Source organism: Equus caballus, chromosome 25, assembly GCF_041296265.1.
Source record: "Equus caballus isolate H_3958 breed thoroughbred chromosome 25, TB-T2T, whole genome shotgun sequence".
NCBI classification, from domain to species: Eukaryota; Metazoa; Chordata; class Mammalia; order Perissodactyla; family Equidae; genus Equus; species Equus caballus.
Window position 1 is genome coordinate 34,872,534 of NC_091708.1, and position 23,630 is coordinate 34,896,163.

At 38.0% G+C, this 23,630-nt stretch overlaps 2 protein-coding genes and 1 long non-coding RNA gene across 4 annotated transcripts in view; 1 reads left to right on the forward strand and 2 right to left on the reverse strand.

The window, feature by feature from the left end:
- The window catches only part of LOC111770589 (uncharacterized), a 120,929-nt gene that overhangs the window by 504 nt on the left and 96,795 nt on the right, over positions 1 to 23,630 (forward strand). For both annotated transcript variants that reach the window (XR_011432637.1, XR_011432638.1), the window contains exon 2: positions 17,743 to 17,992. This is a non-coding gene — a long non-coding RNA (uncharacterized lncRNA). The remainder of the gene's footprint in view (positions 1 to 17,742; positions 17,993 to 23,630) is intronic.
- OR1N1 (olfactory receptor family 1 subfamily N member 1) lies at positions 2,901 to 3,836 on the reverse strand. The gene has a single exon (NM_001391476.1). It carries the CDS (start codon positions 3,834 to 3,836, stop codon positions 2,901 to 2,903), a length of 936 nt encoding a protein of 311 aa, NP_001378405.1.
- Positions 19,450 to 20,373, reverse strand: OR1L8 (olfactory receptor family 1 subfamily L member 8). The gene is given in 1 exon segment (NM_001391475.1): positions 19,450 to 20,373. A coding segment is annotated over 1 exon segment (924 nt).

The window sequence follows — 23,630 nt, forward strand, 5'->3', positions numbered from 1 at the left end:
ATTGGTAATTGATGGAAAGTAGGTGGGAGAATGAAAGATTGTTCTTGATTTCTGGCTCTGTGAACTGATATTTAGAACAATATGGAAAACTAGGCACTTTGAATAAATTTGATAGGTTTGACAGTCTTAAGGAAGTAAGGAAACAAGTTTCTGACAACCTGATTTTTAAAAAATGGTTCCGGGGCCAGCCCAGTGGTGCAGCAATTAAGTGCACATGTTCTGTTTCGGCAGCCTGGGGTTCCCCGGTTCGGATCCCTGGTGCAGACATGGCACCGCTTGGCATGCCATCCTGTGGTAGGCATCCCACGTATAAAGTAGAGGAAGATGGGCATGAATGTTAGCTCAGGGCCAGTCTTCCTCAGAAAAAAGAGGAGGATTGGCAGCAGTTAGCTCAGGGCTAATTTTCCTAAAAAAAAAAAAAAAAATGGTTCCAAGCAAGAGGAAGGCAAATTCCCTAAATAGACAAGGGGCACCAGGAAGCTCTTCATCACCCCCCTGCACTGATTCTAATTATAAATACATTGTACTCACATACAGTACAGAAATGCAGAGATTTATAAATAATTTGTACTTCAGTGTGAATTATTTTAATGCCAACATCATAAAAGCCTTAGCTGAAATGGGTAACCTTCAAGGAACAGAAGTTTGAACTTACAGATTGGCGGTGGGTTTAATAGGATGAATTAAGGGAGGAACAAATTAGGAACTTTGAATACAGTGATAACTATTTTGGCTGGATGGAATCTAAGAATGTTAGACTAGTGAACAGTGATGGACAACAGTGTACTTTGGTGGATCTTTGTACACCCTGTGCTGACCTAATTCCCAAATGCCACAGAAAAATATTGTTACTATACGTATTTGGGGAATATTGGGAAAACAAAAATGGACACCCACTCTCATCTCCTAGTCTGCTTGGACCTGTGAGAAAGAATTTAAATACAGTCCCAGACAGGGTTCAATCATGTACTGTACTGCTGATGTATTCAGATTCCCTTTGGGTCAGAATCTAGAAGCAAACTGGAAGGCCATCTAGAGAAAGCACCACATAGAGAAACCATCAAGTAAGGCTGATTGGGCCAGGTTGAGTGTCAACTTCAAGATATCAGAGGGGACAAGGATTGCAGGTATGGTACGAGACTGTATCCAGTAATCTCACATCTCAGCCTTCCTCATGTCCATGAACTGCATCATCAGGGGCCTTAAAACTCTGCCCAGGGACCCTCTCCTGAAAGAGTTGATCAGGAGAAGTACAAGATATTTCCTTGCCAGTTCAAAGGACTAAAGCAAGCCAGAGGTTAGTGGCTCAGAGGAGACTGTCAGTGGTCCATCATCTGTAGAACAGTAGATAGTGGAATGAAAGGAGAGTTTCAGACTAAGGAGATGAGAGAAGAGGACTCCAGGGATGCAACTAGCTCCTGACCTGATTGTATGAGAACACTCTCCTCACTCTATTAAAGGACTCCTAGAGAGAATATCTGGAAAGGAGATCTAGAGAGAAGACCAGAAGAAGTCCCACTCCACGTCATCAAAAACATAGATTCCTAAAGTACTAAGATGTGGCATGCTGCTCAAAATGATTCACATTTGTACTCAAAATGCTCAAGCCTGGGACAGTTTGATTCCATGAAAGATGTTCAATAATTATTTGTCAAAAAATATAGGAATGGTGAAACATTTTTAGATATTGAGTCTGAGAAACAACCTGCATTAGGGAGGCGGTTTTAGGCAGCCAGTGGACACTTGTTCATACTAGAAGGATGTGAGGAATCAAAAAGTATACGGCCCTTATTTTTTTAAGAATAATATTTTTTTTATATTTATAAGAGTCTTGGAGGCAGAAAAAAACATATATACCTTTAAACATATTTTTTCTCTCTCAGCAAGTAATTTAAGCTGCTATTTCCCCTTTTAGATCTGAAGGCAAATAAGAAGAGAGTTGCAGTGTTCACACTTACTAGTCACACAAAGGATGTTGGCATTAAACATTTCTCACCAGCACAGGAAAAACGTGGCATGAGGAGCTCTAACATCTTTCCTGGTGAAATCTTTGCAAACCTTGGGAAATGGGGCAACGAGCATGGAAATATAAAGATTGAATTCCAATCTTCTGATGGGGAACTCTTGACCTATTCTTCACCTCCAGAGATGTAACCTCCATCCTTTATTTCTTTTTTATTAATCTCCATTTAGTGCTATGAAATGGACAGAAGCTCTCCAATTTTTATGACTGACTAATAGTCTAGAATGAAAATGTCATGAAAATGGGGACTTTGTGTTGTTCAGTGCTCTATCCCCAGAACTTATAACAGCTCCCAGCACACAGGAGGTGTCAGGTAAATATTTTCTGAAAGAATGAAACTCAGAGAAAAGATTTTTAGTCTTTTTTAATGGGAGAAGAGATGAAGAGTAACAACAGTAATAATAATAATAGCTATCATTCATTGGAAACCTACTATTACTGCCACGCACTGCTTAATGACAGAGATATGTCTGAGAAATTCATTACTGGGCAATTTTGTCCTTGTGTGAACATCATAAAGTGTCCTTACACAAACTTAGATGGTGTAGCCTACTACACACCTAGGCCACATGTTACTAATCTTATGGGACTACCGTCATATATGGGATCCACCATTGACCGAAACATCATTGTGTGGTGCACGACTATATTAGCCACTATACCAGATGCATTCCATAGTTTATCTCAATTAATCCTCTAAGTCACTTTGTTAGATAGAGATTATTATCTCCACTTTATAGATGAGAAGTCTAAGGCTCTAAGAGGTTAATTAACAGGACTACAACCTTATGGCTAGTATGTGGGAGACACACAACCATTGCCAAGCCTGTCTGACTGTAAGGCTATGTCTTTTCATTAAAAGTTGCTATCATTGTATCTAAGAGGAAAAAATTTTCCTGCGACTGAGGAGCCTCTTAATGGCCCCCTTCATGTCCTTGTTCCTTAGGCTATAGATAAATGGATTCAACATGGGGGTCACCACTGCGTACATGGCAGCTGCAACAATGTCCTTCTTTTCAGAGGCAAGAGAGGGAGGGCACAGATAGGCACTGAAGAGGGTCCCATAGAACACACAGACAACACAGAGATGGGAACTGCAAGTGGAAAAAGCCTTGCCTCCCCCACCAGGGGTTCGGACCCTCAGAATGGCTGATACAATGTGGATGTAGGAGATGACAATGCATATAAAGGGAATGATGAGTACTGTGCCTCCTAATGCAAAAAGCATCAACTCGTTGATGTGAGTGTCAGAACATGACAGCCTCAGGACAGGAGTTATGTCACAGGAAAAATGAGTGATTTCCCCAACAACACAGAAGGACAGCCGAGCCATGAGGAGGGTGTGAGTCAGGGCAACAGTGTGAGTGAGGACCCAGCACAATGCCAGCAGCATGGCACAGACTCGGGGGCTCATGACTATGGAGTAGTGGAGAGGGTGGCAAATGGCCACATAGCGGTCATAGGCCATTACAGCTAGGAAGAAGCTGTCCAGGTAACCAAACATCAGAAAGAAATACATTTGCGTGAGGCAACCAGCATAGGAAATGGTATGCTGCTGAGTTTGTACATTTACAAGCATCTTGGTAACTGTAGAAGATGTTAAACCTATATCAACAAAAGATAGGTTGGCCAAAAAGAAATACATGGGCATGTGGAGATGCGGGTCAGAGCCAATGGCCAGAATGATGAGCACATTCCCAGTCAAGGTGACAAGATACATGCACAAGAAAATTCCATAGAATAACTGCTGTTGCTCTGGTGACTCAGATATTCCTCGGAGGAAAAATTCAGAGATGCTAGATTGGTTTTCCATGACACCGCAGGATCTGGAAGCTAAAAAGTTCAGTTAGAATCCTAGATTTCAAAGAAAATCTAACAACTGGGAGAAGATATTTGCGAATCATGTATGTATCCAAAATATGTAAAGAACTCACAACTCAACAACAACAGAAAATCAAACTACCCAGTTGAAAAATGGGCAGACGATTTGAACAGACATTTTTCCACAGAAGATATACAGATGGTCATCAGGCACATGAAAAGATGTTCAACATAATTAACTATGATAGAAATGCAATGAAAACTACAATGAGATGCCACCTCATGCCCATCACAATGGCTCTTATTAAAAAGACAAGAAATAGTAAGTGTTGAAGAGGATGTGGAGAAAAGGGAATCCTCATTCACTGCTGGTAGGAATGTAAAGTGGTGCAGACACTTGGAAAACAGTATGGAGATTCCTCAAAAAATTAAGAATAGAAATACCATATGATCCAGCTAGTCTACTTGCAGGTATTTATCCAAAGAACACAAGAACACTAATTTTAAATGATAAATGCACCCCTTTGTCCACTGCAGCATTATTCACAATAGCCAAGGATTGGAAACAACCTAAGTGCCCATCAACAGATGAATGGATAAAGAAGATGTGGTATTTATATATGATTGAATGCTACTCATCCATAAAAATGATGAAATCGTGCCACTTGCAACAACATGGATGGACTTTGAGGGCATTAAGCTAAGCAAAATAAGTCAGACAGAGAAAGCCAAATACCATATCATTTCCTCATATGGAGAAGATAACAACAACAACAAACAAATGCATAGACACAGAGAAAAGATTGGTGGTTATCAGAGGAGAAATGGGGTAGGGAGTGGACAAAAGGGGTAAAAGGGTACACATGTGTGATAACGGACGACAATTAGACTTGGGGTGTTGAACACCATTTAGGCTTACAGGGAAGTCAAAATATAATGATGTACACCTGAAACTTACATAATGTTATAAACCAATATTACCTCAATAAAAATTAATTAAATAAATGCTAGATTTCTTCTAGAATCTAAATGTGCTGACTCTAAAATCTTCCAATTCCCAATTCTCCCTTTAAATTCATTTTCGTCGCCAATCCTGGTTTCACCCCCAATCTTACCCTATGTCCTTCCTTTCTCTCTTTTTTAGGAATATCATAGTTTTTTTCTGTCCTCTCTCTTTCCCTCTGATCAATCTTTTATACAGAGAGTACTCTTCCAAAAAGGCTCTGGGCATGTTCAGCTCTGGTATTACCAAACCTTGGTGAGGTCTACAGCCCCATGTCAATTTCATCATTACAGTAGCATGGATACATGAATAAAAAGAGATGAGCTAAATCTTACGTTTTCTTGTGAAGTAGTCTCAAAATCTGTGCAGAATTCTTTTAGGGGTCAGCCCAGTGGTATAGCAGTTAAGTTCACGTGCTCTGCTTCAGCGGCCTCTGGTTTGACGGTTTGGATCCCAGGTGCTGACCTACACACTGCTTGTCAAGCCATGCTGTGGCAATTGTCCCTCATATAAAGTAGAGAAGGATGGGCACAGATGTTAGCCCAGAGCCAATCTTCCTTAGCAAAAAAGTAGGATTGGCAGCGGACACTAGTTCAGGGCAAATCTTCCTCAAAAAAAAAATCTTCTTTTAAAAAATCCTCACAATGCCATTTGCAACAACATGGGTGGACTTTGAGGGTATTATGTTAAGAGAAATAAGTGAGACAGAGAAAGAAAAACACCGTGTAATTTCACTTATTTGTGGAAGATAAACACATAGATAGGGAGAGCAGATTAGTGTTGACCAATGGAGGAGGGGATGGGGGTAGGGAAAGGCATAAAGGGGCACACATGTATGGTGATGGACAAAATCTAGTCTATTGATGTTGAGCATGATGCAGTCCGAATTGATGCAGACAGAATTCAAGCCAGTGGCATTGTATACCAGAGACTGCATCATCATCAATCAATACAGATAGAAAGTGATTTTTCTATCACCACATTTATATTGAATCTCTCAATAGTCCTAGTTTAATGTCTTTAGCCTCACTTGCCTTTCCTATCTTGTACACTTTCTTTTATAGAAGAACAATGAAGTTTAAGAACTAATAGAACCTACAAGATCGTCTGGTCCATAGGTCCCCAAACACTGGTCTATGGACCAATTGATCATAATCAAGTGAGACGACTCAAAAATACAGAATCCTCATACCTACCTAGTTAAATTTTCTAGGATACGGTCTGGGTACCTGTGTTTAAAAATGAAAACAAAAACTAAACTCTCCTCAGGCACCTTGATGCTCAAGAGGAATTAAGAAAAATTAACTTAGTTCAACTCTTCCATTTAATTCACAAATAAATAAGCTAAGGCTCAGAAAATTTAAGTGATTGAAAAGTTTACCCTGTGCCTTAGGAAGACAGTGTAGAAATCCAGGGTATCCAGGCTCTCCAACTAGCACACTCTCTGCTAAGTCAGCTATCTTTCCTTTTGTCATTTTTTACCAATATCTTATAGATCTAGATATATTCTTATTCCCATTTTCTGTTTAAACTCCACAACTAAAGAAAAACTTACCTCCAAATCAATAGAAGATTTACTGAAGCATCGGCCATATTTTGAAGTTAATACTTCAGACTTTAGCAAAAGCACTGTCTGAGAACTATTGCATGTTTATCTACCACTGAACCCTATGCTAATTGAGGAACATATCTTAGAGCAATAAAACTTTTTCTGAGAGATCAGAAAGTTACAAGCTAAGTTATTTTCTCCTCTGCTCCACCTCTTGGTGGGGAGTATAATGCCTCACAAAGACTGACTCTTCTTACAGGGCACATTTTAATACCCATGTCCTGGAGGGCAAGAAACTCTCTTAAGACTCAACTGATTGTATCTCTCTTCAAGAGGAGAGTAATGTAGAGCAGCAGACAACTCCATGCTTTCCAGACATCCACATTCTGCCTTCAGTGAGTAAGTCCATTCATTTCCATTGAGGCTCTCATGAGTACTGTAAGATATTTTAGGGCAGAGCTGCATCTCTTTCATTTTCTCTGTTGATGTATAATGCCTTGACCATGCTATTCCTATAGAGGTGTCTCAGTCTATTGCATCAACCAGTTAACATCAGGAAACCTCTCAAATCTTCAAAAAAAAGTGTCCACAGTTGTCCATTATAAGCCTAGTTTTTATGTTTTGTCCTTTTTATTTCCCTCTACTCAAGGGTCCTATGCTAATATCTCTTGCCCTATCCACTGGTTCTTCATTGCTCTTAAAGAACTTCTCATCTTTCATCCTGTCATAGCCTCAGAAAACTCTGTAGATCCTAGAGACAACAACAAGGTGCTTCCATGAACCTTGGGGCAACCTCGCCTCTGTCATCTCAGGGTGATGAGGTCCCTTTACTTACCTCCACTGCTTCTTCATCTACTACATCTGCCAAAAAGTAAGAGCTGGATTGGACATGATGGAGAGAGTATTCCAAAGGCAGAACTTGCCTGCCTGCCACTGTTTGACTCAAATTTGTCTTCTTACTCTTACCCTGGTTACCGAGAAGAAAGTATTGGAGATGTCTTTAATTTTGGAGGCAAGAGGGAAGAGTTCAGATTCTTCCTTACAACATTTGTCATGGATTAACTGTAATCAGGGGTCAGAGTCAAGAGTAACAAATAACAAAATTTTATAACTATGTAGGGTGATGGATGTTAAGTAGACATTGTGTTGATCATTTTGCAATCTATATAAATATTGGATCATGTTGCATACCTGAAACTGGTATAATGTTGTGTGTCAAGTATAGCTCAATTAAAAAAACAGAATAATAAATACAGATGACAAATACCTGGAAGCAAAAGTCAGGTTTCTAAATAGGTTATAAATAATTTCAAGGGGGGAAAGGGAGAGAGAGAGAAACACTAGGATTCCAGATGAGGAACACAAGAGATCAACAATGGATTGCAAAGCCAAGCCAAGGCTAGATCTGAAGGGGATGTTGGAGTATCATAGTTATGTTTATCAGCTGAAACAGAGAAGACCCGAAAGATGAGGGTCTGTACTGAGTACTTAAGATGATCTAGGACCAAAGCTACTCTGCCCCACTGAACCAAGGTCTTCAGAAATTTTGAAGTATTTTGTATTTCTATTTTGAAACCTGAACTGAGAGACTCAGAAACAAGAAGCTACTGGATCTCAGGCTAATACCAGGAGGAGGCTGAACAGGGCTCTGCTTTTGGCTTCTACAGACAGGGAGTCATGGGACAGAGTTTCTTAGAGCCTTGTTAGTGTTAACACTCATAATTGCCCAATTTTCCCTCTGTATCTCTCATAGCAGACCAAATTAGTATGGTGATGGCTTCATTAAAAAACAAAGTGGAAGCTCTACTTCTGTCTCTATCTTAAGTGGCAGCATTAAGGAGTTATGCTATTTGTATTGATTTGTAACCATAGTCCATGGCAAAAATGCAATTTCTAAGTAAATAAACTTCCTTGCTGCCCCCTTGCAACAAGATTCCTGTCCCTAAACTCCTTCTTTAAGGAAATCCAGAAGCTTCCAAAATCCACATCTACAGAGGGTTTAAGTGGCATATGCCATATCCTTTTTAAAGAATTCTCATACTTCTGTTTAAAAACATTATATTGAAGTCATGCATCTAATTCCATTCTCTGCTAGGAAAAGTAAAGTGATTTTTAAACAAGACTTAAACCCAACAAGGAGAGAGAATGGAAAGCAAACATCAGTAACAAAATTTTTGTAGTGGAAAACCATATGGATAAGGGAGTGGTGATCACGACAGTCTTAATATTGCCTTCAACTTGACTAAATTTTATATAGCTTCTTCTTGACTGTGGACCCCTAACCTCTGTTTTCTTAGAGCTTTACTTTAGAAAACTTGCAATGTTAAATTTCTTCTCTGCCTCCTTTAGATGTAAATCTTCTCCTAGGTTCTTAGCAGTTTCACAATTTAGGAATGTCTTTCTCAAGTGCCCGGGAGCCATACCTTTGAAATGTAATCAAGACAACACACCTATCTCTAGGTCTTTATAGGAGGGCAGGAGCCTAACTTAGCAAACACGGATGGCTTTATCACATTGACCAAACTTCTCTCTAATGCCGTCCTTTAGTACTTTTCTACCACTTTGTCCAGGCACGTAAAAGTCTTCCTGCCTTTTGTTTCTGTGGAGTTGAGTTTAATCTCTCTTCCCTGTTGCAATAGTCTGAATAAAGTCTTCTTTGCCTGTACTCTGTGCAGTACAATTTTCCTTTGATGGTGATAAATGAATTAACAGAGTTGGAAAAGCTGAATCCTAAACTGACAATAGATAAAATAAAAGAATCAACCTTGTGAACACCAAGGAGTTCTCAAAAGACCCAGAAACTGGAAGCCCTTGGAACTTCTGGATCTGAGAGTAAAAGGGAAATAAACAATTTCAGAAAAAGTTGGAACCCTAGATTCCCTTTTTCACTCCATACAACTAGAATTCTGTCCCTCTCTTATCACAGCAGAAGCTGTGAAGTTTAATTTCTGGTGAAGGTTGAGACTGGGGGTTGCCACATACAGCTCAGATTAGTGAATCATACACAGGTCAGGGGAATTACAAAATTATATATACACATCAAATGCTGAATGCTGAAGCCCACAGCCCTTTATCAAGATTTTGCTGCCAGACTTATATCTTGAGTCCAGAATATTTTAAGAATTTTCTTTGGAGTCTAACTAACTAAACAGGAAAGAACTGAAGATACTGACATTGGGGGTCCCTTCCTCAAAAATGGCTTCCCAGCAAGATCATCCTACAGTGAAATTCAATGTTTCAGCTGCATCTATAAGCAGAGAGCTTCCAGCCAGTCTCCAAAAATTTTATTGGCTTATGGCATATATCAGTGAAGCACATAAATCTGAAGTGCACAGCACAATTAATTTTCCATATATATATTCACCAATATAATCACCCCCACAAATCAAGATTTATAATATTTCCATGAAGCCAGACAGCTCCCTCTTGTCCCTTCTGAGGCAGTATCCTGACCACTCTTGTGATTCCTATCACCATAAGGTTAGTTTTGTTTGGTTTTAACGTCCATGTAAAAGAAATCATGCAGTAGAGCTCTTGGATCCGGCTTCCTTAGAGCAACATTACATCTGTCAGGTTCAATCATGTTGTGGCATATAGAAGTTTGTTCTTGTTATTGCTGTACAATATTTCATTATAAAAATAACCCATACTTCATTCATTTTTCTGTTGATGGATATATGAATTGCTTTCAATTTTTGGCTATTATGAGTAAAGTTGATAGGAGCATCCTCAAACATGGCTTTTGTGGGCCATGTGTACTTATTTCTCTCAAGTATACCCCTGGAAAAAGTGATATTTCTGGGTAATAAAGTAAGCAACATTTAGCCTTACTATCTGTAGACAAACTATTTTCCAAAATGTTTATACAAATTTACACACTCACCCCCAAAAATTGAGAATTCCAGTTGCTAAAAATTCGATACACTAGTGTCAGTCTTGTTTGCCAACATTTTACTACAAACATTTTTGAACATACAGCAAAACTGATAGAACTTTACAGTGGATACCCCTATACCAGTCACCTAAATTTAATCTTTAAAATTTTATTATACTTGCTTTAACATTTATCCATTTATCAATAACTTTATCCATTCTGTAATCTGTCTTATTTTCATCACCATTGATTGCATTAAATCAGTAGGTTAAGTGTTGGCAAACTATAACTCATATCCCAAACCTGGCTCGTTTCTATTTTTGTACAGTCTGAAAGCTAAGAATAGTTTCTAAATTTTTAAAAGGTTGAACAAATAAAAAGGAGAATAATATTTTGTAACACATGTAAATTACATAAAATTCAAATTTCAGTGACCATAAAGTTTTATTGGGACACAGTCGTGATCATTTGTTTATGTATTTTCTATGGCTGCCTTTGTGCTACAATGGTAATATTCAGTAGTTGTGATAGAAACCACACAGCTTACAAAGTCTAAAATATTTATTATATTACTCCCTACAGAAAAAAAAAAATGCTGATTCTTGCAATGAATCAACTAGAGGATAACGGAAATCTTAACCATATTGAGTTTTCCAATCTATGAACATGGAATATCTTTGTATTAGAGTTCTCCAGAGAAACAAAACCAACAGGACGCACATATATATAAATATATATAAGAAAGAGGGGGAGAGAGAGTGAGAGATTTATTTAGTTTAAGGAATTGGCATATGTGATTGTGGAGGCTTGGTAAGTCCAAAATCTGCAGGGTAGGGAGACAGGCTGGAGACTGAGGGAAGAGCTGCAGTTCCAAAGGAGGTCAGCTGAGAGAATTCTTTCTTGCTCTAGTGAGGTCAGTCTTTGTTCTATTAAGATCTTCAAATGATTGGATGCGACCCACCCATATTATGGAGGTTAGTCTGCTTTACTCAAAGTCCACCATTTAAACACATAATATATCCATAGCCCTGTTGTCCCCGTTACATGCAAGGCAGATAATTTCTTCCATTCTGTGGCTTGCCTTTTCATTTTCTCAGTGGTGTGTTTTGATGAATAGAAGTTCTCAGTTTTAGTGTAGAATAATTTATCATTTTTCCCCCTTTGTGGTCACTCCATTTTGTATCTTATTTAAGAAAAAATGTTCTATTCCAAGGTCATAAAGATCTTATTTTATGATATTTCCTAGAAAATGTGTTGTTTTATCTTTTACACTAAGATCTACAAGTGTGAATTAACTATTTTATATGGTGCAAGATAGGGATTTCCCCCCCTACATGGATATCCAAGTACCCCAGAACCAATTCTTAGAAATATATCCTCTTACAATTGTTTTGCAGGGCCACCTTTGTCATGACCAAGCATCTATATACGTGAAAGTCTGTTTTGAGTGTCTCTATTTTATTCCTTTGGTCTATTTGACTACGTCTGAGCCAGTATCACTCTAATATAATGATCGTCTTTTTATGTGATAAGCGTTGATCTTCTGTGGAGTAAGTTTCCCATATTGTGCTTCTTTTTCAAGTCAGTTTCAGCTAATCTTGGTTTTTTGGCTTTCCATATAAGTTTACGAATCAGAGTACCAACTCCTCCAAAAATACCTGCTTGGATTTAGAAAGGGATTTGACTGAATCCATTGTTTAATTTGGAGAAAATATCATCATTAAAATATTCTATGTTCTAATCTGTGAACTTTTGTGTATATCCTCCCAATCATTTATGTCTTATTAAGTTTCACTCAATATGTTTTATAATTTTCTGTGTAGAAGTCTTTCACATGTTCATTGGATTTATCTTTAGGTATTTGATTTTTAGTGCTAACTTAAATAAGATCTTTTTGAAAATCATTTTTGTAGCTATAGTGGAAATACAATAGATTTTTGCACATTGATCTTGTATCCAGAAACTCTGCTGAACTCACATTAATTATAATGATTTATGTGCAAAATTTCTGGATTTAATAAATTTATAACAATGTTATCTGTGAATAAAGGCAGTTATGTCTTCCTTTCAAATCTTTATGCCTTTTTTTCTTTTACTTGCTTTACTGTATTGACTAGGAATTCCAATAGAGAACTTGTAATACTGGGCATTCTTGTCTCATTCAAAATCTCAGGGAAAAAGAATTAAATGTTTCATCTTTAAGTGTGGTGTTTGCTATAGTTTTGGTAGGCACTCTTTATCAAATACAGAATGTTCTCTTTTTTTCCTAGTTTGCTAAGAGTTTTTATTTTTGTTTTTTGTTAATTATAAATTGATGCTAAACTTCATCAAATATTATGTCTACATTTGTTAGATAATCTTATGATTTTCTACTTCATTCTATTAATGCTATAAATTGCATTAATTGGTTTAGACTCTTTAAACAACTAGGCCTTATTGAAAGAAATCCTACATGCCATGACATACATTAATTTTTATATCTTGCTGTATTTCACTCACTAATGTTTTGTTTAGGATGTTCATGAGTGAGATCAGGCTCTAACTTTCCTTGTTTGTAACAAACTTTTCAGATTTTAGTATTGCAATGGCTATTCTGCATGACCACCAAGGTGGGATCTTATATAGGGACCAACAATCAAATTTGTGAGCCACAAGATGCTTCACCCTGCACCAAATTGACATAGCTTTCTAGTAAGATAAATGATGAATAACATATTATGCGCTGCAATGGAACTATAAAAGTCTTGTTTATCCCCTGTGGATCTTCCTATGTCCACAATAATTTCATCCTAGAATGAGAATGCTTAGGAGACATGAGACAGACTACTCTAGGTCAAGAATTGCACCAGATCTGTGGTCCCTTTGGCTTTTATATCTTGATGATTATGTAGCCCTCTCTGGGATGTATTTCCAGCTCATATTTTTCTGTGCAGCTGCCTCTTGTCAATTACTGGTTACTCAATAGGCAATCTTAACAAATAGGCATAGCATGCTGGTTCACTACATAGCAGGATCCTAATTTGTCTTATATCTAGCATATGCTTATAGATTCTTTGGAACCAGGAGTCAAATCCTCAGATTTTCTGGAGGATAAAGAAATGATTATAACCCACCTATTAATTATTCCTTCTAGTTTTCCTCTGACAGTTTTCAACACTTCTTTGTCATACCTACCTCAGGCATTTAAAAAATAATTCTTACTACAGTAACTTCTACAATATTTGATGTACAAAATGGATGTTTCAAAACTCTGCAACACTAAGACCTCTATGAGCCAGTAAAGAATTGGAATTCCTTCCCAACAATCACATCAAACTATCAGTACACTCTCTTAGAAGATTTCTGACATATCTTTTTCAATTGGACTATTTCTCTCTTTCTTTTTTCTCCATTACCATCCTCATTTTTAATAGGCTTCAACAGATACATTCAGTTGCATATATAACTTTGCTAAAGCTAAATTTACTTCCTTTACTGGCCAATAAGTATCCATGAGTATTACATCAATTGGAAATTTCAGTTTGAATTCCCAAAAGCTCTTTTAATTCTGGCAACCATTTTACACGTATGTTACGTTTTCATTTATTTTTATGTTAGTCTTAAAATTCTTTATTATGCCATATACCTGTGGCAGACAGATTAAATAATGTTTAACACATCCACATTAGTTATTATAACAATGCCAATTTCCTATTCTTGCCAATAAAAATACCATTTTCTCATATAATATTCATTTCCCATAACAGATGTATTGCCCCCGCTCCGGACCTCTCTCCTCCATGGAGGGCTCCTACCTTAGGGTGGCTCCCGCCTGGCCAGCTGAGAAGCTCCGCTGCTCCCAAAGGTTGCTTTTTTCCTCTCCAGCCAGAGTTACTGCCTCTTTTGCCTTCGTCAGGACTGTCCCTTTTCATTAGGGTTCTTTTTATCCAATTTTCAGTTTTCAATCCAGGGTGATTCTTCCCAAAATTGTTGTAACCTGGTTGTGTTCGTGGGAGGAGGCGACTTCAACGTCTGCTCACAGCGCCATCTTGACGAGATCCTAACAGATGTAATCAATAAAGGTAATTGCTTAGGTCATTGTATTAACTCAAAATTTAGTTATCATTGTGGAGCACTGCCCATCTGTCTCCCATGGGGATGATCTAAGCTTGATCATTAACCTGTTAAAACTCTAACAATTATATCACAGAGAGTTAAGGTTTCTTTCTACTTTTTGATACTGTGGCTCGGGGGAGTATCAGTAAATATCAGGCTTACCAGTAAAATCTAGCTATAGTTTAGGCTGGCCTAATGTTCTTTCCTCTTGCCTGAGCCTGTGACACAACTGGCCACTGTAGCTTAAATATGTCAGATGCTATTGCTATCAATATGGCAATTACTTCTTCCTAGGTGAGAGTATGCGTTTTCTCTCATAGTTATTGACAAGCAAGTTGCTGAGTCAATTTAGTAAATGCATAGTCCATTTAAATATTGCTTCATCATATTTCTGGGCCAAATGCCAAGTTCAGTCAGTTTCTTGGAAGAGGACCCCCTCTAGTGACCATTTAGACCATAATAGTGAGTCTCCAGGAAAGTGATTTCCACTTGACTCAGCACATTTAGTCAAGTTCCCAACTCCCTAAGTCCCTCCTCTTCCTCTGGGTCAATGTCATGTGATCAAAGTCTTGTTGCCATGACTGTTCACAGCATGAGACTAACTCAAGTACACTATATGCATCAAAAACATTTTATGCTCCTCAAGGGATTACCAGGTGAGCATATTCACTTAGCCAGGACAGTATCCCAAAGCTTTCCCACAATCTTCATGTTTGTTTGTTTTGGAAGTTCCAGAGTGAAATCATCATTGATATGTGACAACTCTGTCATGCCAACATTCCCTTCTTGGACATCATTGTGATTCCTTAAATGCCTCTGGTATACTTTTCCAACCATATTCATATCTAATGTAGTTAAAAGAGCAAGTGAGATTCTTACATGCTGGGCAGACAACAGCAATGCATCTCCCTCATACTGAGGTACTTGCTTTAACCAGGGTGTCATCCTGCTTTACAGAAACATAACATAGCAGTTGTTAGCTGACAGTCACAGTATATCCAGTGAGGCTCAAAGGCAGGAATCCTCTTAGGGCTACAGAGAATCAGCATGATAAACACAACAACAAAAAATGACTAAAATGATAATCTCAATCTATTATTATCTAGGCAGAGCAACAAGGAACACTGATTGATGTCTTCTTTCCAAATTGTATACATACAATCTCAGGAAATAGTTGTAGTGTGACTTTTGTCCACCCCTCCTTTTCAGGGGAAAATGAATCCTGGGACATGTTCTTGTATTGACCATGACTCAACACTCCATATGAGAGAAACAAGTGAGAATATTACTCTCTTGTTCTGAGGTAGTTTCTCAAGAAAAGAATGATGACTCCCTTTTCTGCCTTTATTTCCCACTAGGTGATTTCATTTCAACTGCCACAGTTCTCCCACTTTTTCCAATTGCTTCCTGTCTTAACCCAGACTGGGCTTCTCTGGATAGATGTTTCTGGGTCAGCTATACTGACCTCTACAGGGATGTAGCGGGATGAGGCTCTCCAGAGCTGCTACTTTGTCCATTTCTAGGAAGGAGTAGAAAGGCAAAGGATGAAGGGGCCATCTCTACCAGGAGAGAGTGAGGTGTCACCCGTAGTCAGTCTCAATTTAACCCCACTAGGTGAAGTCAATGTCACCTTCATTTTTCCTTTAGGAATATGTGCAAATTTAGAGGAATTTAAATAGAATTCTGAGAAGCAACCTCACCTTCTGTCTAGGCATGCGAATGCTATCCTAGACTCAAGTCAATTGGATTCACAAGAGAAAAAGAAATTTTGTGAGATGGAGATAGTTTTTGTGAAGTAATCGGTAGCATCATCCCGCCCCCTCTCATTCCCACCTCTGCATCCTCCAAAATTTCCAAAAATGATCCCCTTATACTATCCTTTATATTCAGATGAAGCACGCATTTGTCTGGTGTTAACCTATATTGTGCATCAGTGCCCAATAGCCCCAAAAACCTTCACTTACTATCTCCAGGTCGTCTAGCTTCTATTAAAACTGAAGCAAGGCTGGCCCGGTGGCACAGCAGTAAAGTTTGCACATTCTGCTTCAGTGGCGTGGGGTTTGCGGGTTCGAATCCCAGGTGTGGACCTATGCACCTCTTGTCAAGACGTGCTGTGGCAGGCATCCCACACAAAATAGAGGAAGATGGGCATGAACGTTAGCTCAAGGGCCATCTTCATCAGCAAAAAGAGGAGGATTAGCGGCATATTTTGGTTCAGGGCTAATCTTCCTCAAAAGAAAAAAAACCACAACTGAAGCATAATTTGCATCTGGTAAAATGACTCAAATCTGAAGTGTGTAGCTTTCTACTCATGATTTGTTTATCTATTTCCTGTTTGTGTACATTTGAGTTGTTTTTAGTTTGTCCTCTTATGAATAAACCTGCTATGATTTTTTGTACCAATTTTTTTAAATACCCATAGGGTAGTTGCATCTTTAATTTTGTTAGCAATTGCCAAACTGTTTTCCAAAGTGATTGCATACTTTTACCTTCTTACCATCAGTACATGAGCGTTTTCAGTTGCTCCAAATCCTGCAAAACTTTTGTATTGTCTTTTTAATTGTAGCCTTTCTATTGAGCGTTCAGTGGTATCACATCGTGATTTTAATTTACATTTCCTTGATAAGGAACAATGTTGCTTGCCTTTTCACGCTTGGTATTGGACATTTGAGTATCTTCTTCTGTAAAATGTCTGCTCAAGTTTTTCCACACTTTTAAAAGTTGAGTTGTGTGCTTTTGCTTATTGATTTGTATGAGTTATTTGTATATTCTGCATATGTCTTTTGTTTTATGTATACATTGTGAATATTTCTCCCCTTTCACTTTCTTAAGCTATCTTTTGATGAATAGAAGTTTTATTTTTATGAAATCCAATTTAGTAATTTTTCATTTATAGTTAGTCCTCTTTATTTCCTCACCAAGAATTCTTCACTCATCTCTAGGTACAAGTACATTTTTGTATATTTTTTCTGTTTTCTTCAAGAAATTTTATAGTTTTAGCCCTCACATTTAGACCTATGAGACACTTTGAATTAATTTTCGTGTGTGGTGTGGAGAAAGGGGTCAAGGTTTGTTTTTCATGTGTATATCCAATTGTTCCAGCTGGATATACTGAATGGGTCCTCCTTTCACCATTAAATTTCATTGACACTTTACCAAAAATCAAGCGATCATATAAATAAAGATACATTTCTGAGCTCTCTCTTCTGTTGCATTGATCTATTTATGTATTTTTATACAAACACTGCACTATACTAATTATTTTAACTTCATGCTAAGTTCTTGAAATGTGGTAACGTGTCTAGTACAATTTGGTGGGTTTTCTTCAAGGTTGTCTTCGCTGTTCCAGGTCATTTTCATTTCCATTTCCATTTCAGAATTGACTTGTCAATTTCCAAGGACAGCGACCAGGCTCCTGTTCCCAGGCTTGGAGTGAAGTGGTTAGAGTCAGGGTCTGCTCTCCCAAAGCCTAAGCTGTGGCAGCATGGCCTCATTTGCTGTAAGATATCTATGGACTGTGGTTAGGGACGAAGATCACAAAGGATCACATTAAAACGACCTCTAGTTTCTCACTGAAAACGCCTGATGCAGTTGGACGATGCAGATATGTCTTCAAAGTTCCAAAAGGTTTGGTACCTGGAATGCTATATCCTATCAAATTATCATTTAAGCAAAAGAGCCAAGTAGTGATGTTTTTCGGATATGCAAGCACCTAGAAAGTTTTTCTTCAGCTGGTGCCTTACAAAGAATGTCTTTCATTGGTCATCTGATTTATTAATAGTTTTAAATTCCATGAGCCATAAATATTTATTTGAACTAATCCAGACATTACAAATGTGTATAAAGTGGAAATTTTCTCCCTGTCTGTCCCCCCATGCATTTCCATTCTTACTCCACTGACTATACACACACATATATTTATACATTTTAAACATAATGAATTCATACTTTTATACTTTGTTCCACATATTGATTTTTCTACTTAATGACTTTTCAAGGAGGTAAAGGGCATCCATTTGATTCTTTGAACCTGCTGCATGCATACCATTATATTCTATGTAAATAATCATAATTAATTTCTCCATTCCCTATTGATAGGAATTTAGATTGTTGCCAACTTTTATCTGCCATAAACTGAGGTCCACCGAAAATAAAAGATATCTCAATATTCAATATACATTTATGACAACATTTCAATAGGTTAGGCTCCGAAGAGTGAGAGTTCCTAAAATAAAATATTAAATTACTTATTTAAAAAAACTTTTGCTTTTACTAAAAAAACGCCACTAATATCAGATTTTACAAAACCTTTTAAAATTAGAATCAACTATTTTTAAACAGATAACTTTAGGGATAGATGGAGGGAAGAAAAGTTCCAACCTCCCTGGTATGGAATGGATACATTTCATGTTATCACTCTTCATGCTTATTCTTTATGGCCATTAGCATTTTTTAATTATATGGTAGAAAAATAAGAGGAAATTAACAAGAAATAAAGCCAAAGCAATACAATAAAGTAAGAGTAGAAAGAGAAAAGAAGAGTAAATGTAAAAACTTGATTTCTAAACAGGAAAAATGTCTTTTAGAGAAAAAATAAATTACAGAAATCCTCAAAATGAGAAAATTAGCTAAAATGTAATCATGCCCTTCCCTCTCTGCCTCCATTCTTTTCCTCTTCTAATGTTTGCAAAGACATTCAACAGCTATAAATTAAGAAATTGTGTTAAGTAATACACTGGAATTTGAAGGATTTTGGATGATAAATCTTAATAAAAAGAGAGAAATTTGTTCACGAAATATTTTTGGGAAAAGAACTAGTTTAATGCAGTGTTTGGAAGATGAGAAAGTGATGAATCTTCGTAGGAAAGAGGAAGAATAGTGAGGATGATCATCATGATTTCAAGAGAGTCAAGGCCAACTGGTGGGCCATCAACAATTGATGTAAGTACTCTTAATAGTCTTGTCTCACATGAGTTAAAAATGCTAACCTCCATCAGCTTGATTGTTTACCAAGAACAAGGGGAAACTAGAGTTGAGTGGAGCCAATTCCACTTGTGGGCTTGTCATGAGGGTGCTGCCTGGGATTACTTCTTTCCCATCAGCTTCCTCAGGCCCCGTTTCAGGTCTTTGTTTCTCAGGCTGTAGATAAAAGGGTTTAGCATGGAGGACAAAACTGTGTAGACAATTGTTGCTATGTGGTCCCTGACAGCGTAGGTGGACAGGGGCTGTAAATAGACATAGAAGATGCTTCCATAAAACAGTGTTACCACAGTGAGGTGAGAACCACAGGTGGAGAAGGCTTTACGTTTCCCAGCAGCTGAGGGAATTTTGAGAACCGCAATGAGGATTAGTACATAAGAGAAAGCAATGAAGAGAAAGGGAGTCACCAAAACAACAGATCCTTCTATCATTATCACAATTTCATTGACAAATGTGGAGGAACAAGACAATTTCAGCAGAGGGCCAATGTCACAGAGAAAGTGATGGATAACATTGGAGTCACAGAAGATGAGATGATTCAGCAAAAGTGTGTGTAGGAATGAGTGGAAGTGAGGAAATGAGCAGGAGAAGGCCACCAGCAGGACACAACGGCGGTGGCTCACGGTGGTGACATAGTGGAAGGGGTCACAGATAGCCACATAGCGGTCAAAGGCCATGACTGCCAGAAGGAAGCTGTCAGAGTTGCCCAAAGCATAAATAAAATACATCTGTGTCAGACACCCAGCATAGGAGATGGTCTTCTTTGACAGGAAGTCCACTAGCATCCTGGGGACTATGGTTGTTGTAAAGCAAATGTCAGTGAAAGACAGGCAACTCAAGAAGAAATACATGGGAGTCTGAAGCTGGGGGTCAGAGTAGATGGCCAGGATGATGAGTAGGTTCCCTGTTATGGTGACCAGGTATATGGTGAGGAAGAGGATAAAGAGTGGCTTCTGGTCCTCAGGCCGGGAGGAGAGTCCCAGGAGGATGAACTCAGAGACACTGCTGGTTTGGTTGACATTTTCCATTGACTTGGGTCTAGTTATATATGAAGTTTTCTTATTTAATGTACTTCAATGCCTTCACCCAAATCATGAGAACCCAGCAAGTCTTTGTTTTCTCAGTTTGGTCACAATTAGCTGTTGTGCAGGGACAACTTGTCAACCTCATTGTCCTTGATGTCATCCTCTCATCCCAAATCCGTGAACATCATAAAGGCCTTATCTTGAAAGCTGGGGAAACAGAACAAGAGCTTTCCTTTAGAAACCATCAGAGGTGGATCTCTCTGATTCAAGTTCATTAGTTCTTATTCTACGCAAAGCACTGTTCCCCTGCTGAAGACACAGCAATAAAAACAGATAAATCTTTGCCTTTGCGAAGCTCGTGTTCTAGTTGGGGAGACAGATCATCAACAAACAAAATATGTAATATAATATCAGGTAGGGATAAATTTTCTGTACAAAATAAAGCAACATACAAGGGGGTGGAGATGGATGGAGAATGTGGGTGGAGGTATTTTATACAGGGAGGTCACAGGACACACATTCCCTATCAAAACAAATTCAGTTCTGTCATTCTAAAGTTCATCTTTCCATTGTCATGGGAAAAAATAAGCATTTGTCAACATAACCAATAAGGCAAATCTAGGAGGAATGTTGAACCAGCTTCAAAAACAATGAGTTTTTTTCTCTTCTGGGGACACGATGAGAGATTCATCCTCCTTAGCTCATGGCATGCTATCTATCATCATCAGACTGTACAAGTTTCCTCTTTTTTGTAAATTTATTTTCCTTTCTTTAACACCCTTTCCTACATAATCTTCGTACAAGATGGTCATGCATTGCTGAGTATTCAATTAATGCTTTTAAAATTCATCTCTCATATATGGATCCAAAAATATCTATGAGAAACTTGTTAATTTTTAAAATATACTTGTGTTTTTTAAGTCATTCAGTTACTTAGTGATGGACATCAAAGTGACCTACATTTCTTGCTATTACAAAAACTCTGCAATGAGAGATCTTGTATCTGAAAAGTGTTTTAAATCAATTTTAGAGTCAGCATATCCATCCATACCTTATGAATGGGCAAAGTACATAACAAGTCTCAAGCATTTTGTGCCATTGGTTATTTACGTATTCTTGGTTACCATAAAAAAATCCCTACAATGAACATACTTATATCCTCGAAGTGTTTAAAATAGTTTCTTTAGAGGTAGCAATTCTTTTACACATTTAGAGTGGACCTATTACATTGGACTTGTCATGCATTTAAAAACATCTTACATCTATATTAATGTATATAATAATATATTAATTCATTTAACAATTAATTGCCTACATTTTAGTTGTAAGTTACTAAACAGCTTTAAACTTCAGTCTTTTTGTGTATAATATTGGACACAGATAGCCACATTCACAGGAAGATTTAGTGAGATAATGCAATTTAAGCAATGGGGAAAAAGATCTTGTAAGGATCTTGTAAACACTCAGGAGAAGCTAATGATCCTCCTAAATCCCAGTGTCATCTTCCCTTATCTGCTATTCCTGTATGTTCTGAAAAGCAGTTAACTCACATGCTTCAAATATATCTCTCATTGCCAAATTGTCAGGCTAATTTCATGATTTTGTTATATTTTATATTCATATTTGTTTCTGCATTGAATAATTTGAGTGAATCAATAATTGAAGTTAATAATACTCAACCATATTTATTGAAAATGTGTTACATGTCAAGCCTATGCTAAGAATCTCATTAAATCCCATGATAAGCAGTCATGAGTCACGTGTTGTTATCAGAAGACTGAGGCTGAGAGATGTAAAGTGGTTTGCTCAAGGTCACTAAGGAGTGAAGAGCAATCAGGATTTGAACCCCAAGCTGACTCATTCTGAAACTCATGCTCTCAATCCTGATGCTTCGCCTCCTCATGTTTTGGTATATGCATTGTCTATCATGATCACACACATGCTTTGTCTTCCTCGCTGTGATAATTTCCTACATTAACTACCCTTCTATCCCCCTTCTATCCCCCTTAATAACAAGCTTTCTTCCCCCATGTTCAGAATCTGTCCTTGTAATTGCAAGAGAAGTGACATGTCTTCCTGTGTTGTACAGATGGTGGAATTTGAAAATTTGAATACCCATGTTAACTGGACAAAATCAGGTGGAAAAAAATTGACTATGCATGGCTGGAGTGTGTCTGGTGTGTGGAATTGTGATCGTGCAGCAGAGAGTGCCCTGGACATAAGACTTTTGATGTGAGTTTGATTTGTCCTCCATCACCTGCTCACAAGCAGATTCCTGATGTTTCATGAATAGCAAGTGTGATATCATATCTTAAAAGCAATTTGTCAGTCATAGATCAATACTCAAAAATAAGTCATTTGTGGAGGGGCTGCCTGGAGAATGCTGAATACAAAGCATTAGTGACCTGAGTTAATTAATGAGATTGGGTGCTCCAGGTTGTAGACATGAGGATCACCCACGTTGATGATTAGAAAAAAGGAAGAAGGTTTTTGATCTGAGAATCAGGAAAAATAGTTCTAAAAGCACAAGGTGAATGGATGAGGCTGAGAATACAGTAGATTTTTTTTTTTTTCTTTTCTAGTGATGGGGTTTTGCTTCCACCAAAACATACAGTGTAGATGACCTAGAGGTCAAACTTGATGGACTTAAAACAAAAAGCTAGGTGAAAGTTTTAGTTGGACTCTATGAGTTTCTAATCCATGAAATATCTGAAAGTACCATGGAGGAAGGAATAAGTACCAAACTGGGTTGGAGAAGTCTGGAGGGTGTCAAGATTACTGAAGCTCACCTTTATATCTAGATGTGTTTCTTTTCTTTCCAGTTTCTCCAGAAGCTGATGTGTACCACATCTGCTAATCGGCTCCAAGTCTGCTTCTAAGGAAAAGCTCAGCTACTTCATGTTTCTCCCATGTAATTCTGGGCTGATTAACAAGGAAAGAGACAGGAAAGAAGGGAGGAACTGATACACTGTTTTAACACGATAACATGTTTCCCTTTTAGTGGCCTCAATCCTGTTTCTTTCCTAACATCTGGTCCCCAGTGTGATGCTGCCCTAGCTCCATCTCAGAAGGCAGAAATGACCTGACTCAAGTGGCAAGGACTCTCTTGATTCTGGAAACCCAGGCAGCTTCTCATGAGTCTGAGCTATGCTAATGGCCTCTGGGGTCCTTGTTAGGTGGATGTAGTTGTGGAGTGATGACCTCTCAGGGGACTTTGTCTTGTTATCTCTCTAAGCAGAGAAAGTAGAATAGGAATCAGT